General features: G+C 39.8%; 1 protein-coding gene across 1 annotated transcript in view; it reads right to left on the reverse strand.

Moving 5' to 3' along the window:
* Positions 1–26,278, reverse strand: part of LOC124261380 (CD109 antigen-like) — a 43,884-nt gene extending 17,606 nt beyond the window's left edge. Inside the window, exons 1-30 of the mRNA XM_046695690.1 lie at positions 26,214–26,278; positions 25,846–25,920; positions 24,580–24,737; positions 24,204–24,229; positions 23,901–24,060; positions 23,465–23,535; positions 21,723–21,848; positions 21,542–21,581; positions 21,320–21,413; positions 19,648–19,765; positions 19,171–19,401; positions 16,949–17,119; positions 16,547–16,645; positions 16,329–16,391; positions 15,515–15,706; positions 13,808–13,957; positions 13,344–13,409; positions 12,043–12,076; positions 11,560–11,679; positions 11,094–11,210; positions 10,713–10,823; positions 10,305–10,415; positions 9,806–9,916; positions 6,128–6,395; positions 5,643–5,760; positions 2,996–3,109; positions 2,509–2,565; positions 2,140–2,274; positions 1,151–1,289; positions 138–314 (exon numbers count right to left, since the gene is read on the reverse strand). Of these exons, the coding sequence (XP_046551646.1) occupies positions 138–314; positions 1,151–1,289; positions 2,140–2,274; positions 2,509–2,565; positions 2,996–3,109; positions 5,643–5,760; positions 6,128–6,395; positions 9,806–9,916; positions 10,305–10,415; positions 10,713–10,823; positions 11,094–11,210; positions 11,560–11,679; positions 12,043–12,076; positions 13,344–13,409; positions 13,808–13,957; positions 15,515–15,706; positions 16,329–16,391; positions 16,547–16,645; positions 16,949–17,119; positions 19,171–19,401; positions 19,648–19,765; positions 21,320–21,413; positions 21,542–21,581; positions 21,723–21,848; positions 23,465–23,535; positions 23,901–24,060; positions 24,204–24,229; positions 24,580–24,737; positions 25,846–25,898 (3,430 nt within the window). The 5' untranslated portion in view covers positions 25,899–25,920; positions 26,214–26,278. The remainder of the gene's footprint in view (positions 1–137; positions 315–1,150; positions 1,290–2,139; positions 2,275–2,508; positions 2,566–2,995; positions 3,110–5,642; positions 5,761–6,127; positions 6,396–9,805; positions 9,917–10,304; positions 10,416–10,712; positions 10,824–11,093; positions 11,211–11,559; positions 11,680–12,042; positions 12,077–13,343; positions 13,410–13,807; positions 13,958–15,514; positions 15,707–16,328; positions 16,392–16,546; positions 16,646–16,948; positions 17,120–19,170; positions 19,402–19,647; positions 19,766–21,319; positions 21,414–21,541; positions 21,582–21,722; positions 21,849–23,464; positions 23,536–23,900; positions 24,061–24,203; positions 24,230–24,579; positions 24,738–25,845; positions 25,921–26,213) is intronic.
* Between the last annotated feature and the right edge of the window lie 203 nt (positions 26,279–26,481).

Raw genomic sequence — 26,481 nt, forward strand, 5'->3', positions numbered from 1 at the left:
TAATTTTCACTCTTACATACAATCTGCTTTCAACCTGATCATGGCTCACCTAAATTCAGACTGGCAATACACCCCTAAATTACACTGCACACATACACGTAATTTTATTCGCAATGACCTAAGCGCGTACTTTATACCTTGTTTGATATAGTTGACTATCTTGTCTTTGAGGGCAGGTGTCATCTGTCCAGTGGCCGTGAGATACTTTGCTATGTAAATGTCTGGAGACAGCCCGATCATCGTCTGCTCACCACAACCGGAAGGGAAGGTCAGTAACTGGCCCAGACCGTGGATACTGGAAGCCAGGATCTCACCTGGGCGAGAACAAGCAAACATGTCAATAATTGAGTGAATAAGGTTTTATGTCGCTTGTAACTATTATTATTTATTATAATTGTTATTTATAAAGCGCCAGTTCCCACGCAATTGTGCATGCTCAAGGCATTATTGCCCCTGATAATCCAAGATGTCTGTGAGGTGCTAGAAGGTGACCAGTCATATGACGTATCCTACCGGGTGCCCATTCACTGCTGGGTGAACAGGGGCAATTTATGAACAAACTCACTTGCCTAAAGTAACACGTATGCGTCGTTGTGGAGCATCATTGAAGTCCTAGAAACTTTCAAGAGTCAAGCTGTCACTCACGGTCACCCATCCAAGGACTTTTTGAACAACGTTGCTTAACTTCAACTGATTTGTGACCTGAGTTCTACGCACTATCAAACAATGTAAACTATGATCTTCATTATTTGCAGCCATATGGGGAATAATATATCGAACCCGGACTGTTGGCGTGAAGGAAAGCTTAATATTTGTAAAATTCCTTGTGAATAAAATAGAATTCTTGAGTTTCATGCAGTTCCTTGATGTCCCATCTGTGTTGCTGCGAGACTGAACAAACCAGGAGTGCCGATCGCTGGTCGTTCTCTTACATTTTGTAAGATCACTCACCGCAATCACATTTTATGAATAGTGACAATTCTTACATGAAATCCAAGAATTCTAAATTCTGACCACACAGTCAACACATTTGACGATGTCCAGTCTACTCCACACTGATCTGTGACCAATCTACCATCTGTGACCAATGCCATCAACTGACGTTGTGTCTACATTAATATTGTCACTGTTATGCCCTGATTTTTCTTACCTGATAATTTGGCTTTGATTTTCACTGACCCCTTGACAACGGTAGCTGGTAAAACGACATCGACAACCGTGGGAACAGATGAAGTGGAGGTCAGGTCGATTATCACTGGGAAATTATAATCCTGGGGTGCTCCTTGTGGCTGCACATGGAAATACAGGTGCATGGATTTAGACTCACTAATCGAATCTTTGTAGATAGCATAACGATTCGGCTGTACAATATAGGATCTGGACAAACGATAAAGCATCATTTGCCTTTGACCTGGCATCATTTGGCTGAATCATTGACAGAACGCTATCTTCCAAATCACTAAATTAAACCTTAGATCAGTCTACTTCCTATTCAAGATCACGCCAAAATTGCCTTTCAAGAAATTTGTTCAACAAATGAAAATGACTAGCAAGAAGTCCACATTAGCCAAATTAAGACGAACATTCCATATATTTGACCTCCATTCCAGACTGCGCCTGGAAAAAGATATTGTGTTCTCGTGTCAGATTTTGAAAACTGAGCAAAAAGAACTGAAATGATATGGAAGTGTTGCCCGGCGGCTATGAAAAATCTTATGGAACGCATCTTCCATTCTTAATGAAGGATAGAGAATGAAAGATAGAGAATAGATACTGCCCGCAGCATTTGCCAGAATGACTCGTCTTAACCTTTGCGAGGTGGTGTGAAAGTGATTCGGACTTTCACACTCTCGTTCTGGAAGGCGACTCTGTGAATGGTCGGATGATATTTCGCTTCACCAATATGCAGTGATTGACTTTTAAAATGTTCTAACTTTATTTGTATATGAAAAACACAATTATTACTAATTGTGTGCGGACCGCTCACCTTCACTTGTATCTCCTTAATGACCGTATCTCGGCTGTTGCCAAGTAAGCTTACAGCTGTTACTTTCACTGTCACTGTACCAAGCACTGTGAAGGAAGTAGGTTCGACAAATGACAAGCTCTCTCCATGTTTGACCTGAAATAGTGTCTCACCTTCACTTGTATCTCCTTAATGACCGTATCTCGGCTGTTGCCAAGTAAGCTCACAGCTGTTACTTTCACTGTCACTGTACCAAGCACTGTGAAGGATGTAGGTACGTCAAATGACAAGCTCTCTCCATGTTTGATCTGCAATAGTGTTGAGTTCGCATATTTCTACCACTTTGTTTGAATTATAGACTATTAGTATTTTGGGCAAATATATCTTAAGCGTATCCAGTTACAATAAATCTTCCGTTAAACCACAAAATAAGTGATTGTGATTTATGCCGAGAAATGAAGTACTTCATGTTCTGATTCCTATCATCACTAGGTCGCTTTTATATAATTTTGAAACTGATAGTTTGTATTACAGATGTGTACCTGGCCATTTCTGTAAACATTGTCCTTGCTGACAGAATTTTCAATGATGAGTGTAACCTGAAAATACACGACAAATATTGAATGTATTTCAACAGTAAAACATAGTACTGTTCACAAACGTATGATCTTAAATGGTCACTTAGTAGCATCCATTGGCTGCAAGATGTTGCTACAAAACATATATACATGGTATTATACTTATAAAATGTTAATAATGTTAATAATGTTACTTATAAAATGTTAATACTTATAAAGTGTATAATTATTTATATTTCGATTAGTTTGGTTTCAAAAGTAATTTTGTAGTTCTAGGTAACTATTCTACACCATTTAAGGTGCCGGTATCTCATTACACATTTTCGCATGTCACCTATTAACTTACAGTCAGTTTGATTTTAAATAGACCAAACCTTCTCGCACGCCAAGGAGGTTCATGAAAGTCACGGGTATAATTCTATCATATGAGCATAGTCGTATTGCATCTTACCGGAGTTTCCGATCCCATGTAGTTGTAGACAACCGGTTGGAGATATATCTTTTCTCCGGAAATAATATGATCAGGTGTGACAAGCGACACAAAAAACTTTAAAGACGAGAGAATCTGAAAAAAAATATAAGGGACATCCTGATTATTCTTAAGATCTCAATATCAACCAATAGTTAAGACTTTGATCACAGAACACTTGAGTAACATGTATATGAGTGTGACGTAATTGTTGCTGATTCTATGGTCCCCAAATGATGTATGTATGTGTGTGTATGTATGTATATATGTATGTATGTATGTATGTATGTATGTATGTATGTATGTATGTATGTATGTATGTATGTATGTATGTGTGTGTGTTTTTGTCTGTGTGTATGTATGTACGTACGCATCCATGTGTGTATGTATGTATGTATGTGTGTATGTATGTTGGTATGTATGTGTGTGTGTATGTATGTATGTACGTACGCATACATGTATGTATGTATGTATGTATGTATGTACGTACGTACGCATCCATGTATGTATGTATGGATGGATGGATGCATGCATATCTCACATATCATGTATGTATGCATGCATGTATGCATGCATGTCTCACATGATATGTCAATTTACCAGATATCCCACATATCATGTATGTATGTATGTATGTATGTATGTGTGTGTGTGTGTGTGTGAGTGTGTGTATGTATGCATCCATGTGTGTGTGTGAGTGTGTGTATGTATGCATCCATGTATGTATGGATGGATGGATGTAGGCATGCATCTATGGATGGATGGATGGATGGATGAATGGATGCATGCATGCATGCATATCTCACATGCTATGACAATTTACCAGAAGACCAGCAATTGTGCGGAGATCATTTCTAACCTTGACACCGAGTCCATTATACTTAAGTATGTATTGCACTGTGGGTGAAATTCTGGAAATAAACTCTGTCAAAAAAAGAAACGCAACCCCTGTCCTCAGATATGAAAAATTCGTTTGAATGAAGTTATTGCTTCCAAACTAAATTTTATTCGAATGTATTGAAATGATACACGTAATTAATGAAGATTACCATCCAAACAACTGCATTTGTACGCATAAGTGTATTTTATTGCTTATTCCGTCACAACGCATGAAATGACCCTCATGGTGACTTCGCACAAAAAAACCACATGCAAATCATGAAAATGGCAGTTAATGTAGGGGTGTATAAAAGCCCATGTGCTTCCGTATTATATTCATTCATTTGTCGCCGAAAAGCTGTGTTAAAAATGCCACGATTGAGTGCTGCCGACCGAAATATCGCCATTGGTCGTGTTCAAGCCGGAGAAAGTTTTGGAACTGTTGCACGGCACCTAAATGTTCACAAAACAACGATATCCCGACTTTGGAGCCGCTACAACAACTTCAATTTGACCAACGATCGCCCGAGAAGTGGAAGGCCAAGAATCACGACCCCCCCTTCAAGATCGGTACATCCGGGTCCATCACCTGCGTAATCGGCATGCCCTACCAACCGTGACTGCCACACAAATACCAGGTTTGAGGAGAGTGTCAGCTCAAACGATTAGGAACCGTCTGAAAGAAGCGGGTTTACGTGCCTGTAGACCAGTTGTTGGACCTGTACTACGCCCCCTACATCGACGCCGACGACTCAGGTGGTGCAACAACGTAAGGATACGGACTTTACAAAACTGGAGGCGAATCTGGTTTTCTGATGAATCACGTTTTCTTTTGCAACGTCACGACGGAAGACAGCGTCTGTATAGGAGACGTCATAAACGTTTAGCGCCCATCTGCGTCCGACAGGTGGACAGATTTGGCGGAGAAAGCGTCATGGTTTGGGGAACCATCTCATACAACCAGAAATCTGACTTGGTGATCGTTCCAGGGAACCTGACAGCCCAACGTTACATCAACCACGTGTTAGAGCTTCACCTTCTCCCGATTATTGACCAACAGACACAGATTTTCAACGGGACAACGCCCGGCCTCATACTGCACGTGCAACAATGAACTTTCTGCAGAATTCCAACGTCAATGTCTTGCCATGACCCTCTAAATCACCAGACCTCAACCCTATTGAACACCTGTGGGATACTCTGGATCGACGCGTACGTCAACGTCAGCCGCCGCCACAGACGCTGCAACAGCTCGCCGTTGCACTGCAGGAGGAGTGGAGAGCCATTCCCCAGGAAAGAATCCGGCGTCTTATCCGTTCTTGTCCAAGGAGATGCCGTGCAGTGATTGCAGCGCGTGGTGCTCATACGAGATACTGAGACAGACGCCCCCCCTGGTGACAAACTGGTGTCTGTGAGATGACTTTTGAAATGACAATTTTAAACATGCCCATCTGGGTTATTATTCTGCCAAATTTCAGACTTCTGTCTTAAATAATAAAAATGCCGTGTCGTCCTAAAACTTCAGATCAAAATCTCTAAAATACAGGGGTTGCGTTTCTTTTTTTGACAGAGTTTATATAAAGGAACACTTGTACTTTCATGTGTTCCCGTATTCGTTTCAATGAGTATATATTTTTCTGGCTGATAGTTTCCAGTTTCAACAGTCTGGAGCATGAACATTTTAAACATTTATTTGTTACTCCCAATTCCAAACACGCACGCACGCATACTCAAAGTGATCCAAGCCTACCTCGGTGTATCCTGACGTAATGCTTAGTCCATACATTGAGCTCATAGCAAAGGCACTCGCCACCCATGTCGTCACCGTGTCCCCCAGTTGGACGGGGATGTCCACACTGCCCGTCGACCTGGAACAGAATAAGGCATTTTAGCAGACCATCTTATTTATATTTTGTAAATACAACCACTATTTATAACAAACCATGGTGAAACAGACTTCTTTTTCATACAAAAGAAAACTACAGACAAATATGCAAATACTCTATACATATGGCAAATAAGACGAAAGCTTTTTATAATCCTAAGAAATTATAAGCAGTGTCCTTTGTACGATTCCGAATATATATCAGGAACGTGTGGTTATTGGTTACTGTCAAATAGTAATGATATCAGGTGTTCTCCAATAGTCAACTGCGCCATTTATATAAAGTAGTGAAAAAGAAGATCAGTTAGATTGAACATAAAGTAGTAAATAAGGGAGTTTTAGAGACGAACCCTAGGGTGGCATTGGTCCACAGCAGGGTATCAACGAAATTGGTCCGTCCCCTTGTCCTGTCGACGAGGACATCCCCAGTGCTCGATGTTGGAAATCCAGAAGGGCCTGGCGTAGGCTGAGAAGCTGTTGGAAATCCAGACTGACCTGCCATAGGCGAAGCTGTTGCTGGACCAAAGACTGTCTGGCCGGGCAATGCCGTTGGAAGGCCAGATTGTCCACGACTTGGGGACCCAGTTGGGAAAGCGGTAGATGCTGCTGCTGGAAGTCCTTTCCACAGAATGATAATATGAAGATGATAATTAACAACTTATTCTGAGTAAAACAATTATTCTTTACAGTATCATTCTATTTTATTTTATTTTTGGTTAACTTGATAATTGTCATCTGAAAAGGAGCTCTCTGAACTGTCTGACTCATTGCTGATTCACAGTTGCATTTTTGATACTTTCAGCTGAAGTTTCTATTGATGACACGCTGCATGTTGACAAACAGGTGATCAGCTGTTGGAAAATGGCGTCGTTTATATTTCGATACATGTATTCCTATGTGCTTACAAAGGACGCATACATAATGTCTGTATTATCCTTTAAATCCGACAAGAACCGAATACAAGTAAATATTCTCGCCATTGGCGAGATTTTTTAATATCGCTCTAAATTAGCCGAATTAAGTCAAAATGAGTTGAAATTTGTGTCATGATCGTTATAAACATACACTCACGTGCAAAAGAAACGTCCCCAAAATTTAAGTTATATTATATTTGCTGGATATGGCCAAAAACATGAAAAACATGAACACATTGCCCAAACACACAAATGTATGACACCCCAAGGAAATGCACGTTTTGCATGCCAGAAGCGGGAAAAATGTGAAAAAAAATTTATTCAGTGAAAATTCCTGCACGTTTATTAAATCACCCGTGTGGACATTGGTTATAAAACACGTTGGAAACTGTTCTTTGCAATCACAATCTTCTGAAAAATCAGTAGAACATGCCTCGATTAACAACATAAAAGAGAGAAAGACCGATTGGCATGCTGCAGCTTGGGGCAACGCACGACCATGTTGGAAGAATCCTGGGTTGTGCAAAAAAGAACGATTGGGACATTGGTCACACGTTACAGACAAGCTGGCTGGACAGCAGACAGGCCGAGGAGCGGTCGAAAGCAAGTCACTACCCCACAAGAGGACTGTTATATACGGACGCTTCATTTAAGCAACATATTCCTCGCCGTGACGTCATCATCAGTGCTTAGCCTTGGTCATTGCGTCAGCAGGTGGACTGTGTCCAGACGACAACGTCAGCATGGAAATCTGAGCCTATAGACAGTTGAGGGGCATGACGTTACCGCCGGAATATCGACGTCGAAGATTGGTTTTGGCCAGGAATGTTCGTCAGGTGCAGCCCGTCGGTATATTGATGAAGTTCTGCGGCCCCTTGTCCTGCCTCTCCTCCAGCAATATATCCAGGAACCGTGTTTGAACAAGACAATAGAACACCTCACACCGCATTTGTCACAACGGCCTTTTTCAACGTCAACAACGTGCCCGTACAACCTTGGCCACGAAAATCCCCTGACATGTCTCCGACAGAGCACTGTCAATGGAGCATCCTGGACGTCGGATTCTACGCCTTCCACACCCTCCATTGACGAGAAATGCACTGGCTCAGGCGTTACAGACAGAATTGAGACGGATCCCCGGTCACGTAATCAGGAGACTTACACACTCGGCCCGACGACGTCTTCTGACGTGTTCCGATGGAAGGGGTGGACATGCGCGGTATTGACGATCTGCATTCCCATTTCAACCTCTGTTTTGTCATTTGTTGTTTTGGCTTTCGCTCGAATACTGGACAATCGACCCCCATGTGACAACATTCCCTATACCACAGTTAGGTTTACCACGTTCTCTTTCTTTATGTCAGAAATGCTTGACATACACCTTTGTTATACATATCAAACGTTCATATCTATTCGTGTTTGTGCTTGTGTTGTCTGATAGCTGAAAAATACTTGGGGACGTTTTTTTTGCACGTGAGTGTACACTCATTCATTTACAACCTTCAAAACTTGGAAAAATATGTATTTTGAATAAAAGCTAATATTCTCGCCGATGGGCCAAAATGTTTTTCGCCCGTGGGCGAGATTTTTTAATATCACTCTAGATTAGCCAAATTAAGTCAAAATGAGTTGAAATTTGTGTCATGATGCTTTTAAACATACACTCATTCATTTGCAACCTCCAACACATGAATTCTGAGCGAAATTAAACATTCTCGCCCATGCGCCACTGTTCGCCCATGGGCCGGCCCAGTTTTCGAAAGATATTTTTTTCATTTTTTTATCCTTAGCATATATTCATAACAACTGCATGTTTAATTTTGTCGAATCCTTTGTCAGAAAGAGTCCATAGTGAGGAGAATTTCTGGACTTTTGTGAGTCAAGAATTAATGTGTTAATACGTTTATCTGCATAAACTGTTTAACTGCATAAGCTGTAAAATGTCATAATTATCTGGCATGTGACGCCCGTGGGACGTGATTGTGACAACGAAAGTGTTTTGTTGGAGTACTTTCAGAGAAATGTAAAAGAACAGGCAATCTTAAATGATAATATATTTATCTATGGTTGTATAGTTAAAATTCCGTGGCGATGTCAGATCCGATGTGATGAACAAAGTATATTTGAAAAAAACCCCAACTGCTTCACTCAGTAACAAATTGTTTTACGCACCCTCATGTATTCAGCGTTCCTTCTATTAGTGTAAAGGTTGTTGCTCATGATATTGATCACTGGAGTGTTTGGTCTACCCCCGATAATTTAAGACCGGCGCTATATGGTTGGAATATTGCTGGGTGATGCGATAAACGACAAACAAATTTTATCCTTCATTTAAGGACTTAATATCCCCCTCACCTTTTTTCGGAAGTGTCGTGTTAGCATCTCATCCCCTCCCCATTTGTAGAAACTGAACACAGAATTTCTTTTGGCTCACGAAAGTTATGTGATTGAATCTCTATTTTTGGCGTCGACTATGACAACAAATAGATCAGGTAATTTTGATAGTTTTTCGATGGTATCTTTATAAATGACACGCAGGATAGCTGTGGATTCTCCTAAAGTGGCCACCCGTGAAGATCCGGGTACGAATGGTTCTTCAACAACCCATGTTTGTCGTCAGAGGCGACTAATAGGATCGGGTGGACAGACTCGCTGACTTGGTGGACACATGTAATCGTATCCCAATTGCATAGATCGATGCTCATGCCGTTGATCATATCACTGTATTATCTGGTCCAGACTCGATTATTTACAGATCGCCGCCATAGAGCTGGAATATTGCTGAGAGCGGCGTTACACAACAAACCAAACCAACCAAGCAGCGTCATTCGACAAAGTAAATCACATGTTCTTCATTGACCTGATTCGTAACCCCAACCACTTTTAAAACCAACCTAACGGAGATGTCATCGATTGGAATACACCGATGATTGGTGTACTACCCACAGGAATCGCAATGTATAAGGACAATCATCACGTGGACTATTCTACTCGCAAGAAGCATATGGCTTTGGGGACGAATACCGACAGGAACGGTATTGCAAAACAGGTAAAATCAAGACCAGGTATTTGTAGTGGTTTTACAATACTTAAACGCTGTATTATATATCTCACCTGTGAAAGATTCACAGTTCATTCCAGTGTTGGCCCTAGAGCAAACGCAGGTGTACCCCAATGACGTCACCTGGCAGGTACCTCCGTTTAGACAAGGTCGAGAATAACAGTCTAAACAAAAATATCCAGTGTCAGCAAGATCCAAACGTTCCAGCGTCCGTAGTTTAATCCCGAAAATACCTGTGTCTGGTTAAAATGTATTGCTGTACACACAACTATGATATGTTCAACTAGACTATAAAACACACACCGACCTAACCCCTTCGCGCCACACAACAAGATTGTGAGACTGATATTGTAATAATAAGTCCACGGTCCTTTCCCATGTATTACTTTTGAAGGACTACCCTACGAGATAAACAAAATGTATTGTAACCCTGGACAAGTTGTTTATAATTCTTCTCTAAATGTGTTGGTTGGTTTGAAATGATATTTTTTGTTAATTGGTTCTTTTGTTTTGTTTTGAAGCACAGCGAGATGTTTACGGAATATATTTTACCTGTCACCAGCTGACAGTGGTCACCCTCAATGTATTGTGGACACTGGCATCTGTGCCCTGATGGCAACACGACACATGTTCCATTGTTCTGACAGGGCTGATGAAAACACTCTGGAATAATCAGATAAACAACGGGTGAAACCTACGATTATCAAGATATATAAGTTTGATTTGTATTTTCTTCATGTTCAAGTCATCTGTCTAACTGATATTATTCCCGATCCAATGTGCGAATTAATTTTACGAAATTGTGTTTTTTCCTTTCTTTTTAACCATGTCATTATTATGGAAGCATCAGTTTGACCTTGGCGTCTTGCAATGATTTGATATAACACTGGATTGAAATAGTTTCATCTAGGACCACACGCAGTGCTAGGCGGAAACAACTGTGAGGCATCACTAACGTACCGGTAATCGTTTCACAGTTAACCCCTTCAATGTACTGGTTACAATGGCAGATGTGTCCCGAGGAGGTCACTACACAGCTTCCACCATGTTGGCAGGGCAACGTGAAGCATTCTGTCAGAAAACAAATCGAAACTTTCTGTCAGAGAGAGAGAGAGAGAGAGAGAGAGAGAGAGAGAGAGAGAGAGAGAGAGAGAGAGAGAGAGAGAGAGAGAGAGAGAGAGAGAGAGAGAGAGAGATAAACATTTTATCTCGGACACAACGTAGAAACATTCGGTCACAGACAGCATGGTGTTATTACCTGCTATTATAAAACTGCACACACTACTTCTTTTATAGGACATGTGACGTAATTAATTTGGTTGAGTATATGTGAAATTTCACCTGTCACATGTTCACAGTTCTTCCCGGTGATCAGTTGAGGGCATGTGCAGGTGTACCAGGGGTCATAGTTGATGTGATGACATGTACCGCCATGTTGACAAGGGATGATGCGACACCCTGTTCGTGAAAAATACATCCACGCACAAATAACGAACACATACTATTTTATATATATAGTAAGATGCATTGACAAGCCATGACGCATATTGACATATCATTTTACATAAGCATATTAAGCCTAATACATATAAAGAAATCCACAAAATGATGGCCCAACACAAAAATTCCTCAGGGGCAGATTACAGTTACGGATATACTGCCTTTATATATTGAATGTGCGGATGTGTGTGTGTGTGTGTGTGTGTGTGTGTGTGTGTGTGTGTGTGTGTGTGTGTGTGTGTGTGTGTGTGTGTGTGTGTGTGTGTTTTCTCGGTATGTGTAAATGACAACTTTAATATTCTCGTACCCATGAAGCTCTCACAGTTCTTCCCTGTGACGTCAATAGGGCAGTCACAGTTGTAACCAGGGAGTCTATCACTGCACGTGCCTCCATGGATACAAGGGTTGGAGTTGCATTCGTCGATGTCTAAGACAGCAGTAATATTTTCAAAACTAAAATGAATTGTGTTTTTTTGCGACACAAAAAGATAATTTCCCACGGAGTAAATCCTGTTGAGGATTTAAGAAATGACGTATCAATCTATGTATTTGTGTTGTATGAGAAAGTTGTGAACCTCTAATTAAAGAAACGTGGGGAATATCCTTACTGGTTCAGACGCATATATCACAGTTACCAAAAACACACACACGAATCAGGAACATATACATATATATATATTTACAGTCATTCTTCTTATATGTATATGTTCATGACGATAAGCGATGTTTAAGTTAGACGCTATAACATTTAGTAACAATGTATAGATTTTCTGTTTTCAATGAAACGAACCTGCTTGGCGAACCAAAATCTGTATGCCCTCATGCTGAAATAACAGTACACAAACACATCTTGATTGTAAAATAAACAGAGATAACATGTATATTTTGACGTCCTGACAAAATCGTCATAACGAAGAGCATAGTGTTTTACTCTGGAGATTTTTTTGTTACATTTTGAGGTGAACTGAGGTCTCTCCATATATCTGTTCGAGAACAAGCTTGACACTACGGACAAAAAGTTTTATGACGCATCAGCTCCGAGGAAGTACATATATTTTAGCCCCCAAACCCGAATATAATTAACATACGATCGGTTTCATTTATGTTAATTATGCAAACTTCCTCTCCATATGTTGAAAGATATCAAGGTTGAATTCAAAAACAGATCTTGCAAAAGTTTATGAAAACAAATATTTCATTTTCTGAAAATGAACAGGATGATGAACCGAAACAAGAATCCATAGAAGACATTATTCCGAAATAGCCATGACTCTATAATGTGAAAACATCACAAACGTTGAGGTATTTACAATTATAACATTTATTAAATTTAGGCTTATAATATCCAGATATATTTGAATATGTCAGTTGACAAACACAGAATGAGGTGGACTTTTTGTGTTAAAGGCACTATTTCATACCACACTTCTCTAAAAATAAATAATAATACATTTCTCTCAATAATACTATCATCCCTCAGGGAAGCTACCATATAAATTTATGCCCCCAAAATTACGGATTCAGATTTCAATATTGAATTAAAAAGTTCGAATGAATGAATGAAACATTTCAATAAATCGACTAGCGCGCCCTCTGCCGGCAGAACATTATTTCAAGCGAACCTGATAGAGTTATGTCCCCTTTACGAATATCCTTTGGAGACAGAACTCCGTCCTAGACCAAATAGCGGCGCAAATTGTGATTGAAACCAGTTCAATTAGGCAAGTTGTAAAGAATACTTAGTATTCATTGCATCATTAGGAAGCTAGAGTGAGTGCATATGCCCCAATATATATAATGTAGGCCAAAATATTGTCGACAATGTGTGTCATTGTGCCTTTAACGTAACGAATAGGCTGGATGAGGCAACATCTATGTATATTTTTTTTTTGAACACTTGATCTTTGAATATTGAACCCGTCTAAGATGATTCGTGTAGAGTAAAGAAAACATTCAACGCTTTTGGTAATGTTTTAAATTTTCAATATATTTCTGCCCCCAGTTAAAACAAATCATTGCAATTTGTATCGCAGGTTCTCCATCTAAGTATATTATTTAAATTTCATGGGAATTGCTGCAAAATCCTCATACCGTCAACATATCATCCATGGTTCTGTCATCCGGTGTGACGTCATGTTCCAGCAATTTGTTGGTATACTTTATGAAACGTAAAAAGTCAGTTATAGTTAGAGGTATTAGAATTGATACAATCAAAATGATAGAACAGTAGTTTGCCTGAAGATTCAGCAATAATATTGCCGATAACAGTACGGATAAGTTCAGGAACGGAATGTTCTTTACGGAAATATTCGGCCAAATTCGCTTACACCACCAAGGAGTGTTCAATCGTATAATAAATGGTTTAGCTACTACTTTTGCTTTTAGAATTAGTTCCTAGAATTAGTGCTAAAATGATTTAATCTCAAATTCATCTCCATTGAATACCAAAATGTTCGTGGAACGGGAATTTAAATACGTTTTCACCATCTCTCCAATATATTAACTTCCAGAATTCTAAAAAGAATACACTTTATAATTTCTGGTCATCAACTTACTCTTGATCGTGTCATTTCGTTAGTATTGCCCAAGATGAGAACACTCTTGTCGACGGCTGTAATGTAGACGGTAGCCCCCGCAGGGCCGTTGGCTTGGAGGCTGACGGTGTCCCCGGGACGGGTCTGACTTTTACTGAACTCCACCTTCAACTGAGTGAATGAGTGAATGGACTGTTGAGTGAGTGAGTAACGAAGCGAATACCTGTACCACTGCTGTCCCAGAGTATCACTTCATTACATCCTAACCAAGCGAATACCTGTGCCATTGCGTTCCCACAATATAATTTAATTAAATCCCGACAAAACGAATACCTGTACCACTGCTGTCCAACAATATCACTTCATTACATCCTAACCAAGCGAATACCTGTGCCATTGCGTTCCCACAATATCATTTAATTAAATCCCGACAAAACGAATACCTGTACCACTGCTGTCCAACAATATCACTTCATTACATCCTAACCAAGCGAATACCTGTGCCATTGCGTTCCCACAATATCATTTAATTAAATCCCGACAAAACGAATACCTGTACCACTGCTGTCCCACAATATCACTTCATTACATCCTAACCAAGCGAATACCTGTGCCATGCCATTGCGTTCCCACAATATCATTTAATTAAATCCCGACAAAACGAATACCTGTACCACTGCTGTCCAACAATATCACTTCATTACATCCTAACCAAGCGAACACCTGTGCCATTGCGTTCCCACAATATCATTTAATTAAATCCCGACAAAACGAATACCTGTACCACTGCTGTCCCACAATATCACTTCATTACATCCTAACCAAGCGAATACCTGTGCCATTGCGTTCCCACAATATCATTTAATTAAATCCCGACAAAACGAATACCTGTGCCACTGCTGTCCCACAATATCACTTCATTAAATCCTGACAAAACGAATACCTTTGCATCTGCTGTCCCACAACAACACTTCATTCAATCCTGACAAAACGAATACCTGTGCCACTGCTGTCCCACAATATCACTTCATTAAATCCTGACAAAAGGAATACCTGTGCCACTACTGTCCCACATTATCACTTCATTGAATCCTGGCAAAACGAATACCTGTGCCACAATATCACTTCATTAAATCCTGACAAAACGAATACCTGTGCCGCTCGTATCGCACAATATCACTTCATTCATTAAAATTCATTAAAACCTGACCATACCTGTGCCACTGCTGTCCCACAATATCACTTCATTAAATTCTGACAAAACGAATACCTGTGCCGCTCGTATCCCACAATATCACTTCATTAAAACCTGAGAAAACGAATACCTGTGCCACTGCTGTCCCACAAAATCACATCACTAAATCCCGACAAAAACAAATTGCCTGTGCCGCTCGTATCGCACCTTATCACTCCATTACATCCTGACCACACGAATACCTGTGCCATTCATATCCCACAATATCACTTCACTAAATCCTGATTAAGCGAATATCTGTGCCATAATATGGATTAATGTGGTGCAATGTATGTTATTGGGCACTGGTATCTCAGCCGTATAAAGTGCCCCAAATCAATTTGAATGACGCGCCTTTTTTGAGCACGATAAAATGTATGGTAATGGTCTGAATTCAGGATTCAGTGTGACATCTGAATGATGAAGTCCATGATCTGCGTTTGATATATTTTGCCACCTACTCCTAATAAACAAACTGAACTGAATATACCAACCTTGTTCTTGGCAGAGTTCCCCACGTCAAATGACGTTATGTCTCCCACAGCTCTTCCGTCGTCGAGGAAGTAGTAGACGAGGACATGGGCTCTGGGAAACATCAGCTGTGTGACGGGAATCGCCATAGTCGTCATGCTTTTATTATTACTATGAAATATCCCATCCTCCACGGATTCGTCTCGAACAAAGATCTGAGAAAACATGTTTGTACGTTCATGCTAGATTTGTTTACCTTGATAACAACATCTTCCATAAAATTGTTATTCCTCTCATTCAAACATTTACAAATTATACCTATATATATACATTAGGTTTCCCTTGGGTATAAAAATGTACTAAATATTAAGGACTTTAAGGGCTTTAACTCCAATACGTGATCATAACACAATTGGTTTCACAGAATATAGAACGTCATTTCTATAGAACAAAGCAGCCTCTATTATACATCGACACCTATATTAGGTGTAAAAGACAAACTAATGGGTTAAATTATATGAATGAGGCAGTGGTGGCTCCTTCATAAGCGAATCCATTTATTTGTAAGCTTTAATTATCAGTGCAGGAGTTGAATACCAAAACGAACACAGAACTATTGCCATATTTGCTTATGAATTGGCTGGACGCATTTGACATAAAGCGTGTCTTCACCATGACACAATAGAGCGACCTGATCAATGTGTCGTTTAAAGAAGCTTTAATTTGCCAATATGCTAAGAGAAAGTATGCACAATGGATGGAAATTGTTTTTTTTTTATTGTGAATGAGGTTAATGTGAAACATTAAAATAAATAGGTCTCGGGTTTGTGCACTAACCTGGTAACGTAGATCAGGCATAGGCTTGTTTGAAAGAACGGTCAGGTTTAGGAGAGTTCCAGCCTAAACAAAATTCCGCTATATTTAAAGGAGATCTGCAGACATGATTAAAAGACACAAGAACAGGTGCATATACAAGTTAATAAACACTGGGTAGTTTAGTGATTAAAGTCACACGGGTTCGAGTCTACAACAATTGGGCTATACATATTCGATACCTGTATTTCATTCGTGACAGGGAGGATTTCCAAGAAGTTGTTCCAAGGAGACATGAAGGATTGTGGTTTCAAACCTTCCACCAGCCCGTTGTATTCCACCTGAAAAAGTAGAATCAATGTATGATGGTTTCAACAGTTGTTTGGGAATCTGCAGTGATGAAAGGGAAATGTTCAGATAGTTCTCTTATAGGTGACTGACCTCGAGGTATTAAACATTATGGAAGTAAATTATAAATACATGTATTAAATATGGAAATATTTTTTCAAAGAGTGAAATTTATTACCGTTCTCGTTCCAACATCCACGTTTATTCTCGTATTCAAATTAATGCGTACACATTGTTACTGTCTGATCACGGAATGGGCTGTATGAATCCAACTGTGCTGTGACTGTGTCTCTTACCTCCAGAAACAGAGAGTTTGTACCAATGGGGATGTCTACTTTGTGGCCATCAATACCACTCATTGAAGGAGTAAAGGACATCTTTGTTGAATTTCTGTTAGTAATAATGGTAAGCTGCGCTTTCTGGTCTTGAGATTTAAGAGGACTTCCGTCGGGCTGTGTGATCGTTGTCTGTGGCACAAAAAATCATTTAGTTAAACGGTTGAATGACACCGTAAACTACGGTTATTACGAACTCAAGAAGACCACCAGATTTATAACTACGGTTATTACGAACTCAAAGAGACCACCAGTTTATCAACTACGGTTGCTACGAACTCAAGGAGACCACCAGTTTATAAACTTCGGTTATTACGAACTCAAGGCGGCGACCAGTGTTTTGAAATACGATTATTAAGAACTCAAAGAGACCACCAGTTTATCAACTACGGTTATTACGAACTCAAGGAGATCACCAGTTTATAAATTACTGTTATTACGAACTCAAAGAGACCACCAGTTTATCAACTACGGTTATTACGAACTCAAGGAGACCATCAGTTTTATCAACTACGGTTATTACGAACTCAAGGAGACCACCAGTTTTATAAACTACTGTTATTACGAACTCAAGGAGACCACAAGTTTATCAACTACGGTTATTACGAACTCAAGGAGACCACCAGTTTTGTAAACTACAGTTATAACGAACTCAAGGAGATCACCAGTTTTATCAACTGCGGTTATTACGAACTCAAGGAGACCACCAGTTTATCAACTACGGTTCTACGAACTCAAGGAGACCACCAGTTTATAAACTTCGGTTATTACGAACTCAAGGCGGCGACCATTTTTTTTAAATACGATTATTAAGAACTCAAAGAGACCACCAGTTTATCAACTACGGTTATTAAGAACTCAAGGAGATCACCAGTTTATAAATTACTGTTATTACGAACTCAAAGAGACCACCAGTTTATCAACTACGGTTATTACGAACTCAAGGAGACCACCAGTTTAATAAACTACTGTTATTACGAACTCAAGGAGACCACCAGTTTATCAACTACGGTTATTACGAACTCGAGGAGACCACCAGTTTTATCAACTACAGTTATAACGAACTCAAGGAGATCACCAGTTTTATCAACTGCGGTTATTACGAACTCAAGGAGACCACCAGTTTATCAACTACGGTTGCTACGAACACAAGGAGACCACCAGTTTATAAACTTCGGTTATTACGAACTCAAGGCGGCGACCAGTTTTTTTAAATACAATTATTAAGAACTCAAAGAGACCACCAGTTTATCAACTACGGTTATTAAGAACTCAAGGAGATCACCAGTTTATAAATTACTGTTATTACGAACTCAAAGAGACCACCAGTTTATCAACTACGGTTATTAAGAACTCGAGGAGACCACCAGTTTTATCAACTACGGTTATTACGAACTCAAGGAGACCACCAGTTTATCAACTACGGTTGCTACGAACACAAGGAGACCACCAGTTTATAAACTGCGGTTATTACGAACTCAAGGAGACCACCAGTTTATCAACTACGGTTGCTACGAACACAAGGAGACCACCAGTTTATAAACTTCGGTTATTACGAACTCAAGGCGGTGACCAGTTTTTTTAAATACAATTATTAAGAACTCAAAGAGACCACCAGTTTATCAACTACGGTTATTAAGAACTCAAGGAGATCACCAGTTTATAAATTACTGTTATTACGAACTCAAAGAGACCACCAGTTTATCAACTACGGTTATTAAGAACTCAAGGAGACCACCAGTTTTATCAACTACGGTTATTACGAACTCAAGGAGACCACCAGTTTAATAAACTACTGTTATTACGAACTCAAGGAGACCACAAGTTTATCAACTACGGTTATTACGAACTCAAGGAGACCACCAGTTTTATCAACTACGGTTATTACGAACTCAACGAGTTCACCAGTTTTGTAAACTACAGTTATAACGAACTCAAGGAGATCACCAGTTTTATCAACTGCGGTTATTACGAACTCAAGGAGACCAGGCACTTTGATATATGAATGTAAACTAAAATACAGCAAGCGGTCGGGAACCACAAACAATTCGTTATAAATGTCAATTCGGTATAAGCGTGTTCGTTATATATGTTGTTTATTCTAGTTGTATTATCTGATTGCTGTGACACACTGTTTGATACATGTGGTCAAGCAAGAACAAAGTTCATGAAAAATCAGTAACCTGAAATATGAACGGCAAACCAGGCTTGTAGTACTTGTGTGGCGTAGTGAGTTTCAAGATAACCGATGTTTCATAGAGAGAGATGGACCCGGAACCATTCATTGTGATCCCTGACTCCTCCACGTAGGCGTCGATAATCAGGGAGTCTGTTGAAAGGGGAGCACCCAGGAAGGACTGCATCTGTAGGATCCGGGACATAGGAATGCTAAACACAGCCTCTCCTGAGGTCAGCTGCAATCATAATACGTCTTGTGGAATAATGGAAACAAACTATTAGCAAATACTCGTAACAACATTTTTAAGTATTTCATATTTTGTTTGTATTTTCAGTGTAACAATTACATTAGTGTGGGGTATACATGCAGTTAATAATGAAAGCATAACCTGTAATTTCTAATTATGTTATACGGATGAAATTGAAACTTATTGTGTCAAGTTTTATATTTATTATTATAAATAACGACGAGGCCCACAAACATTTTGGGGTCCATCTTTTATCAAAGGAAATCTGCGGCCATGGTATGTTGGTATGTCCCAGGACTGCAAAAGACCGACTATGGACACATTTCCTTGAACATCTTTACCAAAGGTGTACCTGTACAAATAAATTACGTTTTTACTGGACATCTATTCATTTTGAAACACTTCCAATCCGATGCATTGTATGTAACATATTACTGGTTGTTTTGTTTTTGTTTTTGTAACATTGATGATTTTGTACACAAGGCACTACTGCATGGATGGTATGATGATGCAATTAAATGCTTCATTTACATCAAAACTCCATCAACCATCTCGTACTTTTCTTAAACATCCATAGTGTATACTTCTGAAACCTTCACGTATCTGGCTGAAGCCTTAGTGTATACTTCTGAAACCTTCACGTATCTGGCTGAAGCCTTAGTGTATACTTCTGAAACCTTCACGTATCTGGCTGAAGCCTTAGTGTATACTTCTGAAACCTTCACGTATCTGGCTGAAGTCTTAGTGTATACTTCTGAAACCTTCACGTATCTGGCTGAAGTCTTAGTGTATACTTCTGAAACCTTCACGTATCTGGCTGAAGTCTTAGTGTATACTTCTGAAACCTTCACGTATCTGGCTTAAGTCTTAGTGTATACTTCTGAAACCTTCACGTATCTGGCTGAAGCCTTAGTGTATACTTCTGAAACCTTCACGTATCTGGCTGAAGGCTTAGTGTATACTTCTGAAACCTTCACGTATCTGGCTGAAGTCTTAGTGTATACTTCTGAAACCTTCACGTATCTGGCTGAAGTCTTAGTGTATACTTCTGAAACCTTCACGTATCTGGCTGAAGCCTTAGTGTATACTTCTGAAACCTTCACGTATCTGGCTGAAGTCTTAGTGTATACTTCTGAAACCTTCACGTATCTGGCTGAAGTCTTAGTGTATACTTCTGAAACCTTCACGTATCTGGCTGAAGTCTTAGTGTATACTTCTTGAAACCTTCACGTATCTGGCTGAAGTCTTAGTGTATACTTCTGAAACCTTCACGTATCTGGCTGAAGCCTTAGTGTATACTTCTGAAACCTTCACGTATCTGGCTGAAGTCTTAGTGTATACTTCTGAAACCTTCACGTATCTGGCTGAAGTCTTAGTGTATACTTCTGAAACCTTCACGTATCTGGCTGAAGTCTTAGTGTATACTTCTGAAACCTTCACGTAACTGGCTGAAGCCTTAGTGTATACTTCTGAAACCTTCACGTATCTGGCTGAAGTCTTAGTGTATACTTCTGAAACCTTCACGTATCTGGCTGAAGCCGTAGTGTATACTTCTGAAACCTTCACGTATCTGGCTGAAGGCTTAGTGTATACTTCTGTAACCTTCACGTATCTGGCTGAAGTCTCAGTGTATACTTCTGAAACCTTCACGTATCTGGCTGAAGCCTTAGTGTATACTTCTGAAACCTTCACGTATCTGGCTGAAGTCTCAGTGTATACTTCTGAAACCTTCACGTATCTGGCTGAAGTCTCAGTGTATACTTCTGAAACCTTCACGTATCTGGCTGAAGTCTTAGTGTATACTTCTGAAACCTTCACGTATCTGGCTGAAGTCTTAGTGTATACTTCTGAAACCTTCACGTATCTGGCTGAAGCCTTAGTGTCTACTTCTGAAACCTTCACGTACTTTGCTGAGACCTTCACATCCACGGAAGCGTCTGTCAAGAGGGCATACGAAGCTTGGTTTTCGGACTGAACCTTCACTTCGAATTTAGGTAGATCTGAAAAATACGTACGGGTTAAATTGGCAGGTAATATAATCCAGTTAATGTTATTTCCACAAAACATTGATTTTAATTATCACGTTCATAAATGCCATGCACTGATTTGTCCTGTACGTTCTACTCACAGAAGTTGGTCACTTTAATGTTGGCAGTTGCTACTTTTATCTGCAAACATAAAACCACAATTATACAAATTATATTCATCTTTATACCAGCTGATTTCATGGTGATCTATGAAAGCCTGATAAACATCAGCGCGTGATATTAAAGTTTTGAATTTAGTTAGAATATAGCTGCATCTGTTACCCCATCAGATGACACAATGGACCATATGCCGAATGATGGCTGATCAACAAGTCTAATGGTCTCAGAGAACACTCCTTTAGTTGGGGTTGCTTGGATCCATTCGTTGACCTTTTGTCCATTAGGATCCTACAAGATAAAACAGATAAAAAGACAAAGTGCATTATTTAACAACTAGTATAGTGATACATCAGGAAATCTGGAAACCTGTAGGTATATTTATATAGTGCATTATTACATTACTCTCGAGACAGGTAATGACCTCTGGTATTTTACACAATCACAAAAGGCTTCAGCACACCGTAATAACAAACTAAGTGTCATCAATCTGTTTGAAATATGTGCTTAGGGCTTGACACGTCGTGTTTTCATTCTCATGAAGAAACATCTGTGAAATAAAATATTAATCATAAATAATATATTTGGTCTAATATAAATATTTCCATTAGAATACGATAAGAGTTCATCATGTGGTGAAGGAGCAAGCATACACTCCAAACGTCGTGTTATTCACAATCAAGAAGTTGACATCCACGAATCTTGCTTTTCTTATGCATTCAACTTCTAAATGCCCTTCAAGATTTGTTCGACCACACAAGTACAGAAGAAAAACACTGAGTGAGAGAACAACAGCTTCGACACAATACGTCGTGAAATGAAGTATGATTTTGGGAATTATAATCAATTTCCTATTTAAGGTTGCCGAGCGAAAAAACGGTGCCATGCAATAAAAGGATAGAGCTAGTCATACACAATGTTAAGAAGCCTGGACGCGGGCAAGGTCGCAATGTCATAATGTGGTGCGACCGCCTTCGTGGTGTAGTGGTTAGAGCGTCCGCCCCGACCGCGTCATACCTAAAGACGTTAAAATATGGTACTTGTTGGTCCCTGCCTGGCGCTCGGCATTAATGGGTACAACAAGGACTGGTCGGCTCGGAGTTAGTATAATGTGGGGTATTCCTGCTTCACTGCGGCATGGTATCTCAGTGATCTAGCACTATAAAACCAGCTTAAGTCTGGGCTAGTACAAGCTGCCGCCCATACACATACACACGCATGCACGTCGTCATATGAGCGAAATATTCTCAAGCACGACGTAAAACCCAATTTCACCTCACCTCATAATGTGGTGCTTCGGGGTACTCAGGAATATGTCTTATTCCGTAGAGTTTTGGTGCCATAGTGAGGTCCAGTAATAGTTTGGTTCCGGTTCTCATCTATAGGAATTTGTCGCATCGTGTGGTGTCGCGGTTTGGCATATTGTGGTGCATTAGCGGACCGTCAACGTTGCAAAAGAAAGTTTAGAGGTCTTGTCACGTACAAGATATTAAACCGTGAAGATCCGAGTTAGAATTGATCTTCAGTAACCCATGTTTGTCGTAAGAGGCGACTAACGGGGTCGGGTGGTCAGGCCTGCTGACATGGTTGACACATGTCATGGTATACCAATTGTGTAGACCGATGCTCATGCTGTTGATCACTGGATTGTCTGAACCAGACTCGATTATTAACAGACCGCCGCCATAAAGCTGGATTATTGCTAACTGCGGCGTAAAAGTAAACTCGCTCACTCACTCACTCACTCACTACAAGATATTATGGTCCCATCTCCGTACAAACTGTAGGGGTCCGACATCGTTTGGTTCTGAGACATGCTGAAAGGTAGCTATAGGATAAGGTAAGGCAGTATAATTTACATAAAGACTCATCGTAAAGATTGTTGATTTCGTTTCCATGTGACTTACCCGAACAGTAATGTTCAGGCTCGATGTAGATGGCAGCAGGTATTCATTCAACGAAATTATCCGAAATCTCACTGAAAAGGCAAGTCACTCAAAACATTTACCGAAATGGCTTTCACAGAGCATTGCTGTCTTTGGACGACGCATTTTGTATTGATTTAGTTTAAACTTGTTTTTATGAATGTTTTGCTATTTGATTTTGAAATAGTAAATCTTCTTTTGACCATCAGCTTACAATAGTTGTTCTGTTATCAATAATAATACGATCACCATAATGCATTTTCATTGATGGAATAGAAGACTCCCATTGGTCCATACGCATAATTTTCACCACTGTCTGTTTTGACAAACCGCTCTGTTTCTCTTTCGTTGACGTGATGTATTTTGACGGGAAGACACCGAGTTATTCTGGTGTAGAGTTAAACATTGAATTACTTACCTGTCTGTCCCCCCTTGTAGATGAATTTGTCTGTCTGGATGAAGAAATACTCATCCTTTCTGAAGACCAAATGTTGTTCAACAGGTTCCATCTTAAAATCTTGGGTTGACGGTCGGCAGGTAAAGATGTGGTCAGCTGTTTGCGATATGCCTTTTGGTACCTGGTAATGGAATCGTCAAGGACTATTGTCAGTGAATGAATATTACTGCCTTGCTATATAGACGTAAATGGTAAATTCTTTTGATTTCCGTCGCTCGGGCTGTTGTTTAAACATTACAAAACATTTAAGGCATATGCACATACCTTTATCCGCATATGAGCCACTCCATCTGTGAAACATAATATTAATCATAAATTATATATTTAGTCTAAAATAAATATATCCATTAACATACGATAAGAGCTCATAAGATGATGATGGAGCAATCATACACTCCGAAACGTCGTGTTATTCACAACAAAGAAGCTGACATCCATAAATCTTGCTTTTCTTATCTAATGCGTTCCACTTCTAAATGCCCTTCAAAGATACGATAAGAGCTGTTACTTGACTGACACAGGCTCGTAATTAAAGTTTGTGGGCGATATGTTCTGTGGAAGTCTGCCGCTGTATGAGGTATGTTGTCAGTGACCATTCCGAAAAAGCGTCAAGGCTGGCTCTAGAAGAAAGTATGCTCACTTGATGGAACAGTTGTACTTGCAGAGCCCACAGTTCTGCCGTTACCATCCAGTATTGCTCCGAGGAGAGGTATGTCCCATCTCAAGGCCTTGCTATGGATCTCTACACTGAAGTTGGACCCGGGTTGGATGAAGGTGGGAACCATTAATATCAGGTTCCTGAAGGTGGATGGAAATAGAATAAATTATTATAAATGTGTAAACCTGATGTCCATTGTGTACCATTAACAGAATTCAAGGAGTGCCACGTTTCTTTTCTTTCAAAACAGAATTGCCAACTTGGTCCAGCGGGTACCTGGTAGGAATTGATCCATAGCAACCTATTGCTATGTTGATGATCCCAAGAGCAACTAGATGGTCAGGCTGACTGCGTGTCGACGAACACCGACTCCGTGTGTCGCTGTCAAATTGCTGGATCATTGTGGAGCGTGGCGTTAAACAACAAATGAACTACTTCTAAAAGTGACTCAAACTCACTATAATGTATAATACGTATATAATGTGTCTTAAAGCTGCTCCTACAAGGACAATGAGTTTGAATGTGATAATGTAAGCAATGCATCATCCAATAGGTGTTGCCACAGTAACACACGTGCCTACACGCTTCGAGTGTTTATGACAAGTATACATTTATTTACTATTTATGCTGATTGACCAACGGACCTAAGGCTGGATGAAACATAAATGCATAGTCGTGTCTGGATACATGTTATATTAAACGTCGACGCCAGGTAGTAATACTAGATTATCCACCTTTGGGCATAAAAAAGCAAAGTAGATGAGAGGGCTGGGACGAGTAACCCGGATACCCGGGACGGTTGGGTAATGAGTTGGACTCTGGCTTAAAAGGTTGTGTTGTTTTTGGAGATTCAGACATAATTTACAGTCGCCTCTTTTGAATATAATACATGGTTAAGACATTGAGAAACTCGAAATTTTAGCTGGAGAAAAAAATGCCATTTCTTACAAGTTTGATGTCAGGATTAATACAACGGGTATTGGGGTAGGGTAGGGTAGATCCCGGGACCCGTCCCAGCCCTAGAAGAGGTGCATGGACGCGAAGCTCAGGCATTGTCGCAACTGGGTACTATACCTGTGGTGTGTTTCCACAATGTTTGTGGATTCACAATCAAAACACTTTTCAAAATGTTTACTTTGTTTCGTAGAAAATAATCCCCAAAGACCAGATGGGTTCTTTCTTTTGTACGTCAGTGTATTAACTCACTGTACACATATAGTAAGGCCAAAAAATTTGTTCGACACTCACTGTTCTGAGGCAAAAGCCGCCCCAACGATGGAGAGCCATACCAACAGCAGCATAATGAATATTAAACTTGAAATTCTGAAATTGAAGAAACACTGGTTTACACATTACCATTGATTGTGTACACGGTAGCATTCGCCATGTGCAGCAATTGATTAAAGCAATACAAAGGGTTGCATTGTTTAATTCATTAAATGTATATAATGTCTATAAAAGATCACTGGTGTCTAAAGTCCTAAGTCAACCTAATTATAGAAATATTTTGAAATTCGACATCCTATCAAAGAGTAATATTGAGTATAAGTACACACAGAAATATGTCTTTAAATCTGTCTCCAGTAACCACTTAACAGAAGGGCTGGCAAACTTACCATAAATACTGCGTCGAATAAAGACTTGAAAACTCTGGTACCTTATATATTGCAACGTGTAAACATTTTTCTTAATGACGTGTCACGTATCTTATCATTTGAACTCAAGGACATGACTACTATATCAACAAGGCATACAGAGAAAACAGTCACATTTCTATGCTTGTTGTTAAGAAAGTTTATGAAAGTTTTCGGGCTCCCAGCATAAGGACTTGCTGAACCTTCATTTTAAGTACTCAGTCATGGAAGGTTTCATTTCTGTGTCATT

This window comes from Haliotis rubra, unplaced genomic scaffold (assembly GCF_003918875.1).
Source record: "Haliotis rubra isolate DU_JTF1 unplaced genomic scaffold, ASM391887v1 Scf799, whole genome shotgun sequence".
Lineage (NCBI taxonomy): Eukaryota > Metazoa > Mollusca > Gastropoda > Lepetellida > Haliotidae > Haliotis > Haliotis rubra.